An 11851-nucleotide genomic window follows, 5' to 3' on the forward strand; every position below is an offset into this window, starting at 1 on the left:
ACACTGTCATTTTAGTAACCATGGTAAATTCAGAATGAAATTCACAGTATTCCACCTATTAAGGGGGTTCAGTGGTCCATGAGGCATTTCAACAACAGAATCTTCACAGGAAGAGCCCATGTGAAGGAAGTCATTTTAAATAAATGAAAATGCCATCATTGTTTCACAAATGGCATGTTTTCAAGGTTTCCTTTATTATGAACAAAGTATGTTTCTTGCATCTGAATTGGATTGATATAAAGGTCTTGTTTTTTGTGTCTTCTTGTATATCATTGTCATATATCCTCGTCAATGTGGAAATTGTGGCATAGCGTTTCGAATACATTGAAGGTAGGAAAGAGCTATAGATGTGTAAGGCCATTCACCATTTTCCCCAGCAGGTCTTCCAAGTGGAAAATCGAAGCAATTTTACTATCACAGTTCACAATGCCAACAAATAAACATGTACAGGATTTCAGTTGTACGTTCTATGTACATGTACGTATATCTGAGCTCACTACAAATATTTGTCCTTGTGAGATTGTTTCAATCAATTCAATTAATGCCAGATGACGACTAGAAATTATTTGTTTTCACAGGTAATACCATGCATCACATTGAATCCAATACAAAGCTGCCAACTACTCCCGAATTGTTGGCATTCATCGGGAAAAGCAACGCAAACAACGGGCATCTGGAAACCTCCCTATACTCCAGAAAACCCAAAAATGTCACTTACATTTTTTTGAAGCAATCATTTCGGAAAAGTACCAAAATTCCAATTTTAACGCCTCGGAATTCACATCACCGCTACGGCTTCCGCCATCTTGGTTCAACTGCACTGTAAACCAGAAGAATTTGGAAACACGACAGCATTGTGAATTATCCGAGTTCCATGAATGACTGGTCTTGTGCGACTTCAGCGTGGCAATCGATTTGGAATAGGTAGCCTTTATCGCGTTACCATTTTACTTTTCATTTTTTTTGCATAAGGGAAGTAAACCACAAAACCACCAGTCTTTTGTTTTGAATAATAACAATAATAACTAATCCTGTCATTTCCAAGGTTGCTCTAAAGTAAGTTCAAGTAGCACAAAACGGATCACAATTTGGATTAAATATTTTTAAAAAATCCAGAAACTCACAGAATTTCATTGCTTCTTATTCGACAAAATATCCCAATGGACCGACATTTGCACATTGCACAACATGCATGTGCAACTTTAGCGTGACACAAGGTGGAATCACTGACAGTGAAACGCAAGGATACACTTATTTTCATTATGCTCTACTTCTTCAATAGTTTGCAAAATGACAATATTTCAATTAATGTAAAAACATGATCATAACTGTTTAATTTAAATTGTCCTACGCTATTTTTATTCTTTTTACATTTTATATTAATTTTGCTTGAATCACATTCACCCCAGAAACACTCTGTTAATAGTAAAACAGTACTCCTGAAATGGGGCCAACGGGGCTTGGCAGCTGCCAATAGAAGCACATTGACTGTTCAGGTTGTGTGGACTGACCAGCTTGATTACCTGAGGCCGGGTTCAGGAGGCATGCCCTTGGACACAGGATGAAGGGTCTCGTGAAGAGGTCGAGTGGAGGTGATATATGTCTCCTGAGGTCTGAAGTCTCCACGCCGGCAACACACATCAGCTTGATAGAACAGAAGAGAGTGTCAGCTTTTGTCAGTCCATCCAATCCACACAAATGCAATGTGGCAAGCCTCTGTGTGATGAGTGAAAAGATGCAACTGCACATCAACCATTATGTCACACCGTCAACTTCTCACTTGACTCACACACTGACCATTATTATTCTTTGAGTTTCTTGTGTGAGGGGTGGTGTTGATGAAAAGCCACACTGTGACAGTGACGGGCAGTTTTACGTTGTTGAGTGGAATAATAAGCACTTTGAAAACACAGACGGTCAAATTCCACTAATAACTTAGAATTCCTTGTATTTATAATTCAATTAAAATGTCAGATTGGTCATGTGTATTGCATCATATCCCAGGGGGTATTAGCCACACCCTTAAAATTTCCTTAAAATCGTTGAATTTTACAATCTCCCGCGTATAAGCCACCCCCTTATTCACAGGTTTCACCTCCATATCCCTTTGAAGGGAAAATCTTAAGAGAAATCATCCTAGGTTGTATTTATGAGATACTGTGTGAATGGAAAGCACATTATTCGACCGGAGGTCATTGATAGGCAGGATTCTATAAGTGCCTGCGCCCCGTCTGTGCGTCGTAAAATTCATGATTGGCTGGTCACTAGATGACGTCATTAGATGACGAATGTCGCGAGATTGTCCGCACCCCCTGCTGTGTCACTACGGTATCGCATCGACGATCAACAGAACTCTTACATTGCTAGGATTCTGTAAGTGTCTGGGCCCCGTCTGCGTCGTAAAATTAATGGCTCTTTCAATTGGTTCATTTTTAGTGGTTTATGCTTCTTTTTAGGAACTTGGAATCTTACTCAATCACGGGAGTACAAAAATATATTTTTTGTATTGCAGATTTACAAATTTTTTTTACAAAAATAATGGTCTACAAAATTCTACGAGATTTTCCCACAAAAAAAAAGCATACGGTGAAAATAGTCACAAAAATAAAATAAAAAACCTGATCGACCGCCTCCGGTCGATTATGTAACTATGTTACCTTTATTGGGGTATTAATTTATCCAGTAATGGCGGTTTACTTACTGCTAAACTGAAAATAACCAGCAAATAGTAAATGTTACTTGCTGACCTCTGCTGGTAAACCAAGTGCACATATAAGACGCACCTTTCAGTCATCATTTTTTTAGTACAAATACAACTTATATGCTAGAAAATACGGTAGGACACCAAGCAATTACGTAACGCATTAATGTCAGCACTGATTGAAAAACTTCCACAGAGTAGGGTATTCTCATATGGCTATTAACAATCTGTTTGTATAAGCAAAAGTGTAGGCTTGATCTCATCTTCCTTTACAGAGTAGTTCCTGGCAAGATGAAGTTATTGATCCGTTCAAGAGTGACCTTCAAATGCATGGCTACAGACAAATGCATCTGACAGATGAGGTTGAGAAAGAGCCATTTGGCATCTGCAATGACGAACAATGGATGATTGTTGAATTAAATACAATAACTCTAGTACAACTGGAAAAGGAGCGTGTCAATTTAATTCTACAAACAAGTCGGCTTTACAGATTGGGCTGTATTTCCTGTTTTTTGTGATAGTATACAGGTGCTTGAATCATATGTTAAAAAACAAAATGCACTGATGATCGCATGAAGTTAGCCATTTTCCCTATAATAGTATTTTGTTTAAGACAAGGAAAAAATACGAATTTATACTCGAATACATCACGAAATGATGAGTGATGGTGTAGGAGGTTTGTGTTGCCTCATAAGTAGACCGTGGTTGGACTAGCACTTTCCAAAAGCTTACAGCGGTCAAATGATTTCTATGCAACAGGCCAGCGCCTTACTCCGAAAAGTAAATCATACACAATACTATATGTTGTAGACAATCACATTCAGGAATGCATGTTGTCACATGTGCTACAGCTTACGCACCTCATATGTCAGTATCCTGTCCTCGTACGAATGAATCCTCTTTGACAATGATAATGTCCGATCCCGTTTCTGTAGAACCACATCAGTAGGCAAAAGCAGTAAGCCCGAAGGTGCGCATCGAGTCTGTCTGTCAACAACACTTTATGTGTTAGTGACAGACTGTAGCACTTAGAATTTTTGCAACAGAACTCCGCCTCTATGGTGGTCACATGAATATGGACAAAAAGGGAGACGTAGCGTCTCCATGTGGACGAAAAGGGGGAAAGCAATATAGGTATGGACACCAGGGGGCGTCATGAGTTTCGAAAAGTACAACTCTCAATTTTTCCGCTGCTTGGCTAGATTCTGTTTCCACGGACAATAATATTAGATGAAACAAGTTTGAGAAAAAAAAGACATATGGTGGGGAGTTAAAAAAACTGTACACTTAAATTCGCAATCACGACATCGCCTTTTTAAATACAATTCATAATCAATGCAATGGCAACTTGCTTTATTTTAAATGAAGGGGCTTGCAACCACATTTAAATTGATCACATACACAAGTCAGAAACACAAACATCCAACAACAAACCCCTACTTGGTAATTTTCCATAAGATTTACCCACTGCAGTTCTTACCAGGTTACATTCTGAAAAGAGTAACACAGAAACTTCCCATGGACGCAAAGGCAACGCGGGGTTGGAGTAAACCAAATGGAGCGCTTTGGGTCTTTTCAGGAAACAGAATATCAAATTTCATTCAGGATTTACTCCTCAATCCATCAGTGTATTTAGCACAGCACCAATTCGCTTCATAACAGTTGTTGGTAAGCTTGTTTGTTTAATCCTCCCTTTTCGCTGTTTAAAACTTTTGTGCATTGAGCTCAATTGGAATGGGCCGCCTTTCCGTGGTTGGCAATGGAGGCAGCAATGTTTACAGCACACTCCCTCAAATTGCCATCAAACGGCGTCGTAACGATATCTACGGTTTTTAACCTGCAATATTCGATCCTTACTCGGAATGGTAATAGTCATTTATTACTCAATTTTCTCGAGTAGACTGTTAAGATTGCTTTGATTGAAATGCATGTTTTGTTAGCCTATTTCTGTGGGTTGCACATTCGAATATGTTAACAGGGACAGAATACATATATATGAATATTTTTTTCTGATTTACAATACATTTAACACAGAGTGGTTTTCCAGATTCGGTATTTTAAGAATGTCTACATTAACAATAACATTCATGCTCGATTATTCAAAAAAGCTTAGATTTTCATTGAACTGAATCATTGTCTCAGCTCATCTCCCATCTCGTTTTCTTAACCGCTTTATTCTCACTAGGATCGCGGGGGGTGCTGGAGCCTATCCCAGCGGATTTTGGGCCAAAGGCATGGGGACATTGGTGGACCAGCCAATCGCAGGGCACACGCAGACACATGACCATTCATGCTCACACTCATACCTAGGGACCATTTAGTGTGTCGTATCAGCCTACCAAGCATGTCTTTGTAATGTGGGAGGAAACTGGAGTACCTGGAGAAAACCCACACCAACCCAGGGAGAACATGAAAAATCCACATAGGTGGGACGACCTTGATTTGAACCTAGGTCTCTGTGAGGCAGACTCGCTGACCACTGAGCTGCTGGGCTGCCTCTGAAGCATTGTGTATTTTTAAAATTTCAAACCTAATTGAATACAGGATTTACTTAGAAACAGAAAGTTTCGTGCCAATTCACCTAATTGGGGCCAATATATATGTTTGATATATTTGATGGTGGCCATGATAGTGTATCATGAGTTCAGGGGAACAATTCTTTATGGTAGCACAATAAGTATGTATTATTTATTTTTGGGATGACTGTACATTCTACATGACTGTGCCATTAAGGTGTACAATTGCATGGATTTTATGAACAATGTATATATTAGTATCCGATGCTGAATGTGTAATAGTTTTGCCGATTTCTTTTAATTCCAGGCATTTTGGATACCTCTCACTAAGTGAAAACACATGCAGTGGGCTAATGGGAAAGCTACACCCTCTCCTGCTGTCATCACCTCCACTGAGATGACCCCGGGATAGGTGGAACAGTGAGAACCAGGGGTGTTATTTATGCTAAACCTCCTCAAACGGATCTTAAAGAAACAAGTCTTTCACATTTTTTCCCTGGATTCCCAGTGATCCATTACTATAATGATGTTGCTTCTGTTGAGTCTGCTTTGGCTACAACGCTGCTGTGCTCACAGCCTCTTTACCTGCGAGCCCATTAAGGTTCATCGGTGCCTTGGAATGTCCTACAATATGACTTTCTTTCCTAACATGATGGAGCATTATGATCAGGATGATGCAGCCCTTAAAATGGAGGTGAGTCTTTTTTTGTATATACAGTCGTACCTCTACTTATGAAATTAATTGGTTCCAGAACCTTTTTCGTAACTTGAACATTCCGTAAGTAGAGGAGTAGTTTATATGTAAATTCTCTAATTAATTCCACTTAGTAGTACTTGATTTTAGAATTGTACGTTTGCCGTGTGTGTATGTGTGTGTTCTGTGTTGCATTTGTACGTGTTTTAATTGCTTAATAAGAGGAATTACAATCATTAATGATTTTGAGGCTGGCTCCTCAATTATTTTTTTTCATGCTTTTGATTTGCCATATAGATGTTATGGAAAGATGAACTGTAAGTAATAGCATATGTATTCCTACTTGTAGACTCTGCTTATCTATCATTATACAATCACACTGTTGTTTTATGAATTATTTTGCTAAAGACCGAAGCAAGAGGAATGTAAAATTACAAATGCCTGAGACCAAACACAAAGTCCCAATTTCTCCTCTTGCGCTTTGTTAAAGCATAGTATAGACATTCATTTATTTTCTGTACTGCTTATCATCACAAGAGTCGCAGGGGTGCTGGAGCCTATCCCAGCCGACTATGAACACCAGGAGGGGGATACCCTGAATCAATGAACAGCCAATCACAAGGCACAACTATTCACGCACACACTCAAACCTTGGGGCAATTTGAAGTGTTCAACCAGCCTACCATGCATGTTTTTGAGATGTGGGAGGAAACCAGAGAAGACCCACGCAAGCAAGGGAGAACATGCAAACTACACAGGAATGTCCAAACTTGGGCAAAATGGTATTACTTATTTCAAATCAGACAATACCATACAGAAAAAAAATATTAAAGTATTTTTTTAATGTATTTTTCCCAGTGTGCCTACATTGTTTCTTTACTTGGCATGTGTTTGAAGAAATACTGTACACACGTTTGCAATCCAGTTGAATTTCAGTCTGAGAATAGTGCATGGCATTTTAACAGTATGAGAAGCCCTTAATTTCATCAATAGTTACATCATATCTTCTACCCAAAGGCTGTAGTATAGAATTGCAGATGTTATAATGGCAAGAGTGATGATTTATGTGCTGAGGGAATCTTTTGTGTATGTGATCTGGCAAAGGTAAAGGCTTCTGGTTTCACATCAGCTTCAGCCAAAGGCAACTAATCATCAACTTTCTTGTGTGGAGGCTTTGATTTGTTCAGGAAAGGGATGGGCACGCCCACTGTCACACAATGCCTTGCTGCATACCAGAATGAATACACTCTCTCTGTTAATCTCTAGCTTCTCTTGTATATAATCATACCTTGTATGAATTATGTCTAGACGAGTAATCGAACTGGCGTCAGATTAAACCTGGGCCCAACTCAGTATTTCACAACCAACTTTATAAAATAGAGGTTCCCTGGTTCATCCCATAGCCCATAATTCAACTGGCTGGATTTGAAGTGTCAAAATATAAAGAGGATTAAATCATCCAGTAACATACTTTTAACAAAGAAGCATAATTTGAGACTATTCAAATTGAATAGTGATAGAGGTAGAATAGTTGAATAGAAAACCCAACTAACTGCTAACCCTGTGAAAACAGTTCGTACCTTTGCAAGAGAAATCCACTGGGGTTCCTCAACATTAACTGCAGAGAAACAAGGATATTTTCTGTGTGAAAAGCATGCAGACCTCAGCGATCTCAACTATCAGACTGTATTTCAGAAAGGGTATCAAAGGTGGAATAGCAGTCTGTGTTGATGTCTGTTATGGTCACAAATATTAGTGGACTGTTGGTTCAGGGCAAAGGATGACTTTTCAATTAGTTGAAATAGTCAGTAACTCATCGGCCCCGGTAGAGGAGTAGTTAGCACTTTAGCCTCAGTGTACCAGGGTCGAGGGTTCAATCCCAGTCCAGTCCTTACTGTGGATTTTGCATGTTCTCCCAGGGCTTTCGTGGGTTTTTTCCAGGTACTTTGGCTTCTTCCCACTTTCCAAAAAAAGGTTGTTATGATAGGGGGGACCCTACTTTGCGATTTGTTTATGTCTGGTCTACATTAACCGCAATATTTGAGGGATTACAGTATTGGCATTTTAAAGAAGCTAGTTAACAGATCCAAAGTAAGAAAAAAAATATATAAAAAATCTGCACCAACTAATCCCAAATTAACAGTTAACAAATCTCTTGTGTTGAAGGTGCAAAACTGAATGTTTAATCCAATTTTACAGGATCATTAAGTAAATAGGAAGCGATTTCATAATACAAATAAAACACCATTTCTAAATATTCCTGTCGTTGTCATTGCAGCCATTCATGCCCTTGGCGACTCTTCGTTGTTCTCCAAATGTCCATCACTTCCTGTGCCAGGCATTTTTCCCAGAATGCACTGAGGAGAACACGGTGCTACATCCATGCAAAGAGGAGTGTGAGGCTGTTATGTTCGATTGTCTGGAGAACATTCAGATTTTTGGCATCATTTGGCCTCCAGAACTACAGTGTGACAAGTAAGACACGCATGTTCACAGAAATTATGCAATATCAGATCATTTAAATGTTTCTTTTGTTTTAGACTTGACTCCTGTGCTCTTCAAGACAATTCTAAGCTTCCTGCAACCACTCCAATGATCTCCACATCTGTTAAGAGGGACTTGGGCTTTTGGTGTCCACTGCAATTGAAAGCCAAATCTGGCCACGGTGCCTCATTCCTGGGTGCTCCAGACTGTGCTCCACCTTGTTCCAATATGTATTTCAAACCCCACGATATTGAATTTGCCAAGAGCTTTATTGGCGTATGCTCCATCATCTGCTTGGCGGCCACTCTCTTCACCTTTCTTACTTTCCTCATTGATGTCAAACGTTTTCGCTACCCTGAGCGCCCCATAATATTCTATGCTGTTTGTTACAGCTTTGTTTCACTCATATACTTCATTGGCTTCCTGCTTGGCAACAGTGCAGCCTGCAGCAAGGCAGTCCATTCTACTAGTGTGGACACAGTTGTCTTGGGCTCTCAAAGCAAAGGCTGCACACTTCTTTTCATGCTTCTTTACTTCTTCTCAATTGCGGGAATTGTCTGGTGGGTAATACTCACCATCACCTGGTTCCTGGCAGCTGGACCCAAATGGAGCTGCGAAGCCATCGAGAAGAAAGCGGTAAGATTGAAAGATTCTTTCTAAAATGCAGCAGATGAAAAGATGTTACCATGTTCTGACAGGTTTAGGCTTCAAGGGTAATGTTGCATGTTAATCAAAGGTCTCCTGTGTCTTCTGTCTTCAGGTGTGGTTCCACTCTGTCGCCTGGGGTATCCCTGGGGCATTAACCGTCATGCTGTTAGCTCTGAACAAGGTCGAAGGGGACAACATCAGTGGGGTTTGCTTCGTGGGACTTTATGATTTGGAGGCCCTGCGCTACTTTGTTATCGCTCCTCTGTGTGTGGGCGTCATAGTTGGGCTCTTCCTCATCCTTGCGGGCATAATTTCCCTTAATCACGTGCGGCAGGTTATCCAGCACGATGAGCGCAACCAGGAAAAACTCAAGAGGTTCATGATACGCATTGGTGTATTCAGTTGCCTCTACCTGGTCCCGCTGGTTACCTTGTTAGCTTGCTACATATACGAACAGAATCAACGCAGCATCTGGGAGAACACATGGATCAATGACCGTTGCCAAGAATACAGCATTCCATGCTCACACAAGGTAGGTCTTGATTGTTAAGTCTTCAAATAAATAGTTGAGTTGTGACATAAGAATGCTCCAATATTTCGCTTGATGGCCAACATAGGAAATTATCAAATCCCTCCAACATGCAGTTTTGAACTGTCTTGCTCACCTGAATAACATAAACAATTCTTTCCAAATGTAACTTCCAATCCATGCCACAGTGAACTATGCCAACATTATGTTCACATACCACTTACTTTTCTGCTGTACTGTGTTACATAAACGGTAAGTGTTCACAGCTTTATTGGTGATCGTTTTTCTTCCTCTCAGAAAACCAAGCATGAGCGTCCTGACTTCTCTCTGTTCCTGGTAAAGTACTTGATGACCCTGATTGTAGGAATATCTGCAGTATTCTGGGTCAGCAGCAAAAAGACTTGTTCTGAGTGGGCCTACTTCTTCAACAGGACCCGCAAAACAGAGTAAAGAATATTTTGGTTCTGTTGTCATGATGGTGGTCTTTTGTGACAGATATTTTTAGGTTTTTGCTTCATTTCCCTACATTTTGTGATTCCCAGTCCTATCAGTGAGAGCCGGCGGGTACTTCAGGAGTCCTGTGAGTTCTTCCTCAAACATAACAGCCGTGTCCAGCACAAGAAGAAGCACTACAAGTCAACCTCACATAAACTCAAGGTCATCTCAAAGTCTATGGGGACAAGCACTGGTGCCACACCAACCAGTGCATCCATTGGTGCAGGAACTTCACCTCTGGAAAATCACGAGTCCAAAACAAAAGGCTACATAAAGGAGCACTTGGACAAGGGGACTTCTAGCCGAAGCTCCAGGCGTGAAGATGGAGATCGTGAGCGAGAAGCGGGAGAGAGACGTAGCAAAGGAGGGAGTTCTTGTAAAGTTAGTTGTCAATCAGAGAGTTCACACAGCAGAGTACCAGATGAAAGGTAAAATACATTTTTTTAAATAAAATAAAATACAGTTATTGTCATTAAAGATTGTATTACGGGACGATAAAACCTGCATGCTTTTTACTGCGATTACTGTTTTCATGAAGCCAGTTTGCATATCTACTAATTTTGTCTGTGACCTAGAATGACACCAAAGAGTGCACAGTCAGAAGTCAGACCAGTTCCAATTGTGTACCAGCATTCAGCTTTAAGCACATCTCCCAGCATCGATGACACCACTAACCAGCAGGTGCCCGATATGTGTGAGGAGAGAGAAAACATAAAGGACAGCAACTGCTGATACACCATGTTTTAAGGATGTACCACTAGACTGACGACAGGCTCTTCACTTCACTTGACCTTGATTGTATCATTTAGCTGATAGCTTTGTACAGTTCAGGAAAAGTTTCTTAAAGTCCAACAAATGCCAAAACGCAAGATATTTCATTTTGTGGTATACCCATACCCTGAAAAAAAAAATTAAGATATTTAGTCATTTAGTAACGTTTTTATCTATAAAGCTCTTTGCCAATTACTTTAATACTATATGTGGGCTGATTTGAAGCCCAACTTTTTTTCTTCTATACTCAGTGGACCTTTTGCTATCACTGAATTAGTCACTACACTGGGCATTTTAACATTAGTTGCTGTTTTTTGGTTTTGACCATCATATTAAGAAGGTTAAAAGCCACCTACTATTAAAAAGCGTAAGAAGATCTCTGGATCATTAACTTTTTGTTTGTATTTTTACACTGCTTAATGTATATTTGTTTTGCTGTTTGTTCCTGTTATACATCTGTAAACTGTTGGTTGGCCATATGGAAGCTATTTTCAGTGTCATTAATTTGAGAAACACATCTTTTATGGTTAACCAAGATAGATGTTTAACGTGAGTAATTCTGTGATCTCATCATTGGCATCACTGTTGTGAAACCAGTTGTTGGAAACAAAACTATTTGGTGACCAGAGGCTAGTACTTATTTTTATTGCGAAAGCATACGTTTGCAAATTTGCTACGGAGCTATTTATAAAACAGATTACACTGTAGTTCTTTAGAAGATTTTTCTTTTGTCTTGTTTGTTGGGTAAGGGCTGTTCTCCTTTATTATTTTTCTTCTTAAAATGTATGTAACCTTGCTATTTTAGTGTCAGGGCCATGGATGAGGTTGTTTTAAAGGGAATTCTTGTCCAATCATCTATTTCGGATAATGTGTCCTGTAGCATTTTATTGTATACTTTGACATTGTCTTGCTGCTGGCTTTTAAGGATTTTTTTTATAGTATAACATTAAAAAAATAAATAAAAAAATGATGTATGCCATTCATTTGGGATCTGTTAATTATCTCCATTATCA

General features: G+C 39.6%; 2 protein-coding genes across 5 annotated transcripts in view; one reads left to right on the forward strand and one right to left on the reverse strand.

Annotated features, from left to right (window-relative positions):
- klhl32 (kelch-like family member 32) overlaps nt 1-3783 on the reverse strand; it is a 30155-nt gene extending 26372 nt beyond the window's left edge. For 2 of the 3 annotated variants that reach the window (XM_077720609.1, XM_077720608.1), the window contains exons 1-2: nt 3561-3783; nt 1524-1644 (exon numbers count right to left, since the gene is read on the reverse strand). In XM_077720609.1, coding sequence (XP_077576735.1) covers nt 1524-1546 — 23 coding nt within the window. In that variant the 5' untranslated portion in view covers nt 1547-1644; nt 3561-3783. Of the gene's footprint in view, nt 1-1511; nt 1645-3560 lie in introns of those variants that run through there. The other variant, XM_077720610.1, reaches the window with a different exon arrangement.
- Nucleotides 3784-4212: 429 nt separating this feature from the next.
- Nucleotides 4213-11821, forward strand: fzd6 (frizzled class receptor 6). Of its 2 annotated transcripts, none has more exons than XM_077721295.1 (8): nt 4213-4369; nt 5525-5911; nt 8190-8386; nt 8452-9031; nt 9156-9575; nt 9870-10018; nt 10115-10495; nt 10643-11821. In XM_077721295.1, exons 2-8 carry the CDS (start codon nt 5741-5743, stop codon nt 10797-10799), a joined length of 2055 nt encoding a protein of 684 aa, XP_077577421.1. In that variant the 5' UTR covers nt 4213-4369; nt 5525-5740; the 3' UTR covers nt 10800-11821. The 2 variants fall into 2 exon arrangements, with proteins under 2 accessions (XP_077577421.1, XP_077577419.1); XM_077721293.1 differs by lacking the exon at nt 4213-4369 and adding an exon at nt 4430-4566.
- Nucleotides 11822-11851: the final 30 nt, after the last annotated feature.

Source organism: Stigmatopora nigra, chromosome 7 (assembly GCF_051989575.1).
Source record: "Stigmatopora nigra isolate UIUO_SnigA chromosome 7, RoL_Snig_1.1, whole genome shotgun sequence".
NCBI lineage: Eukaryota > Metazoa > Chordata > Actinopteri > Syngnathiformes > Syngnathidae > Stigmatopora > Stigmatopora nigra.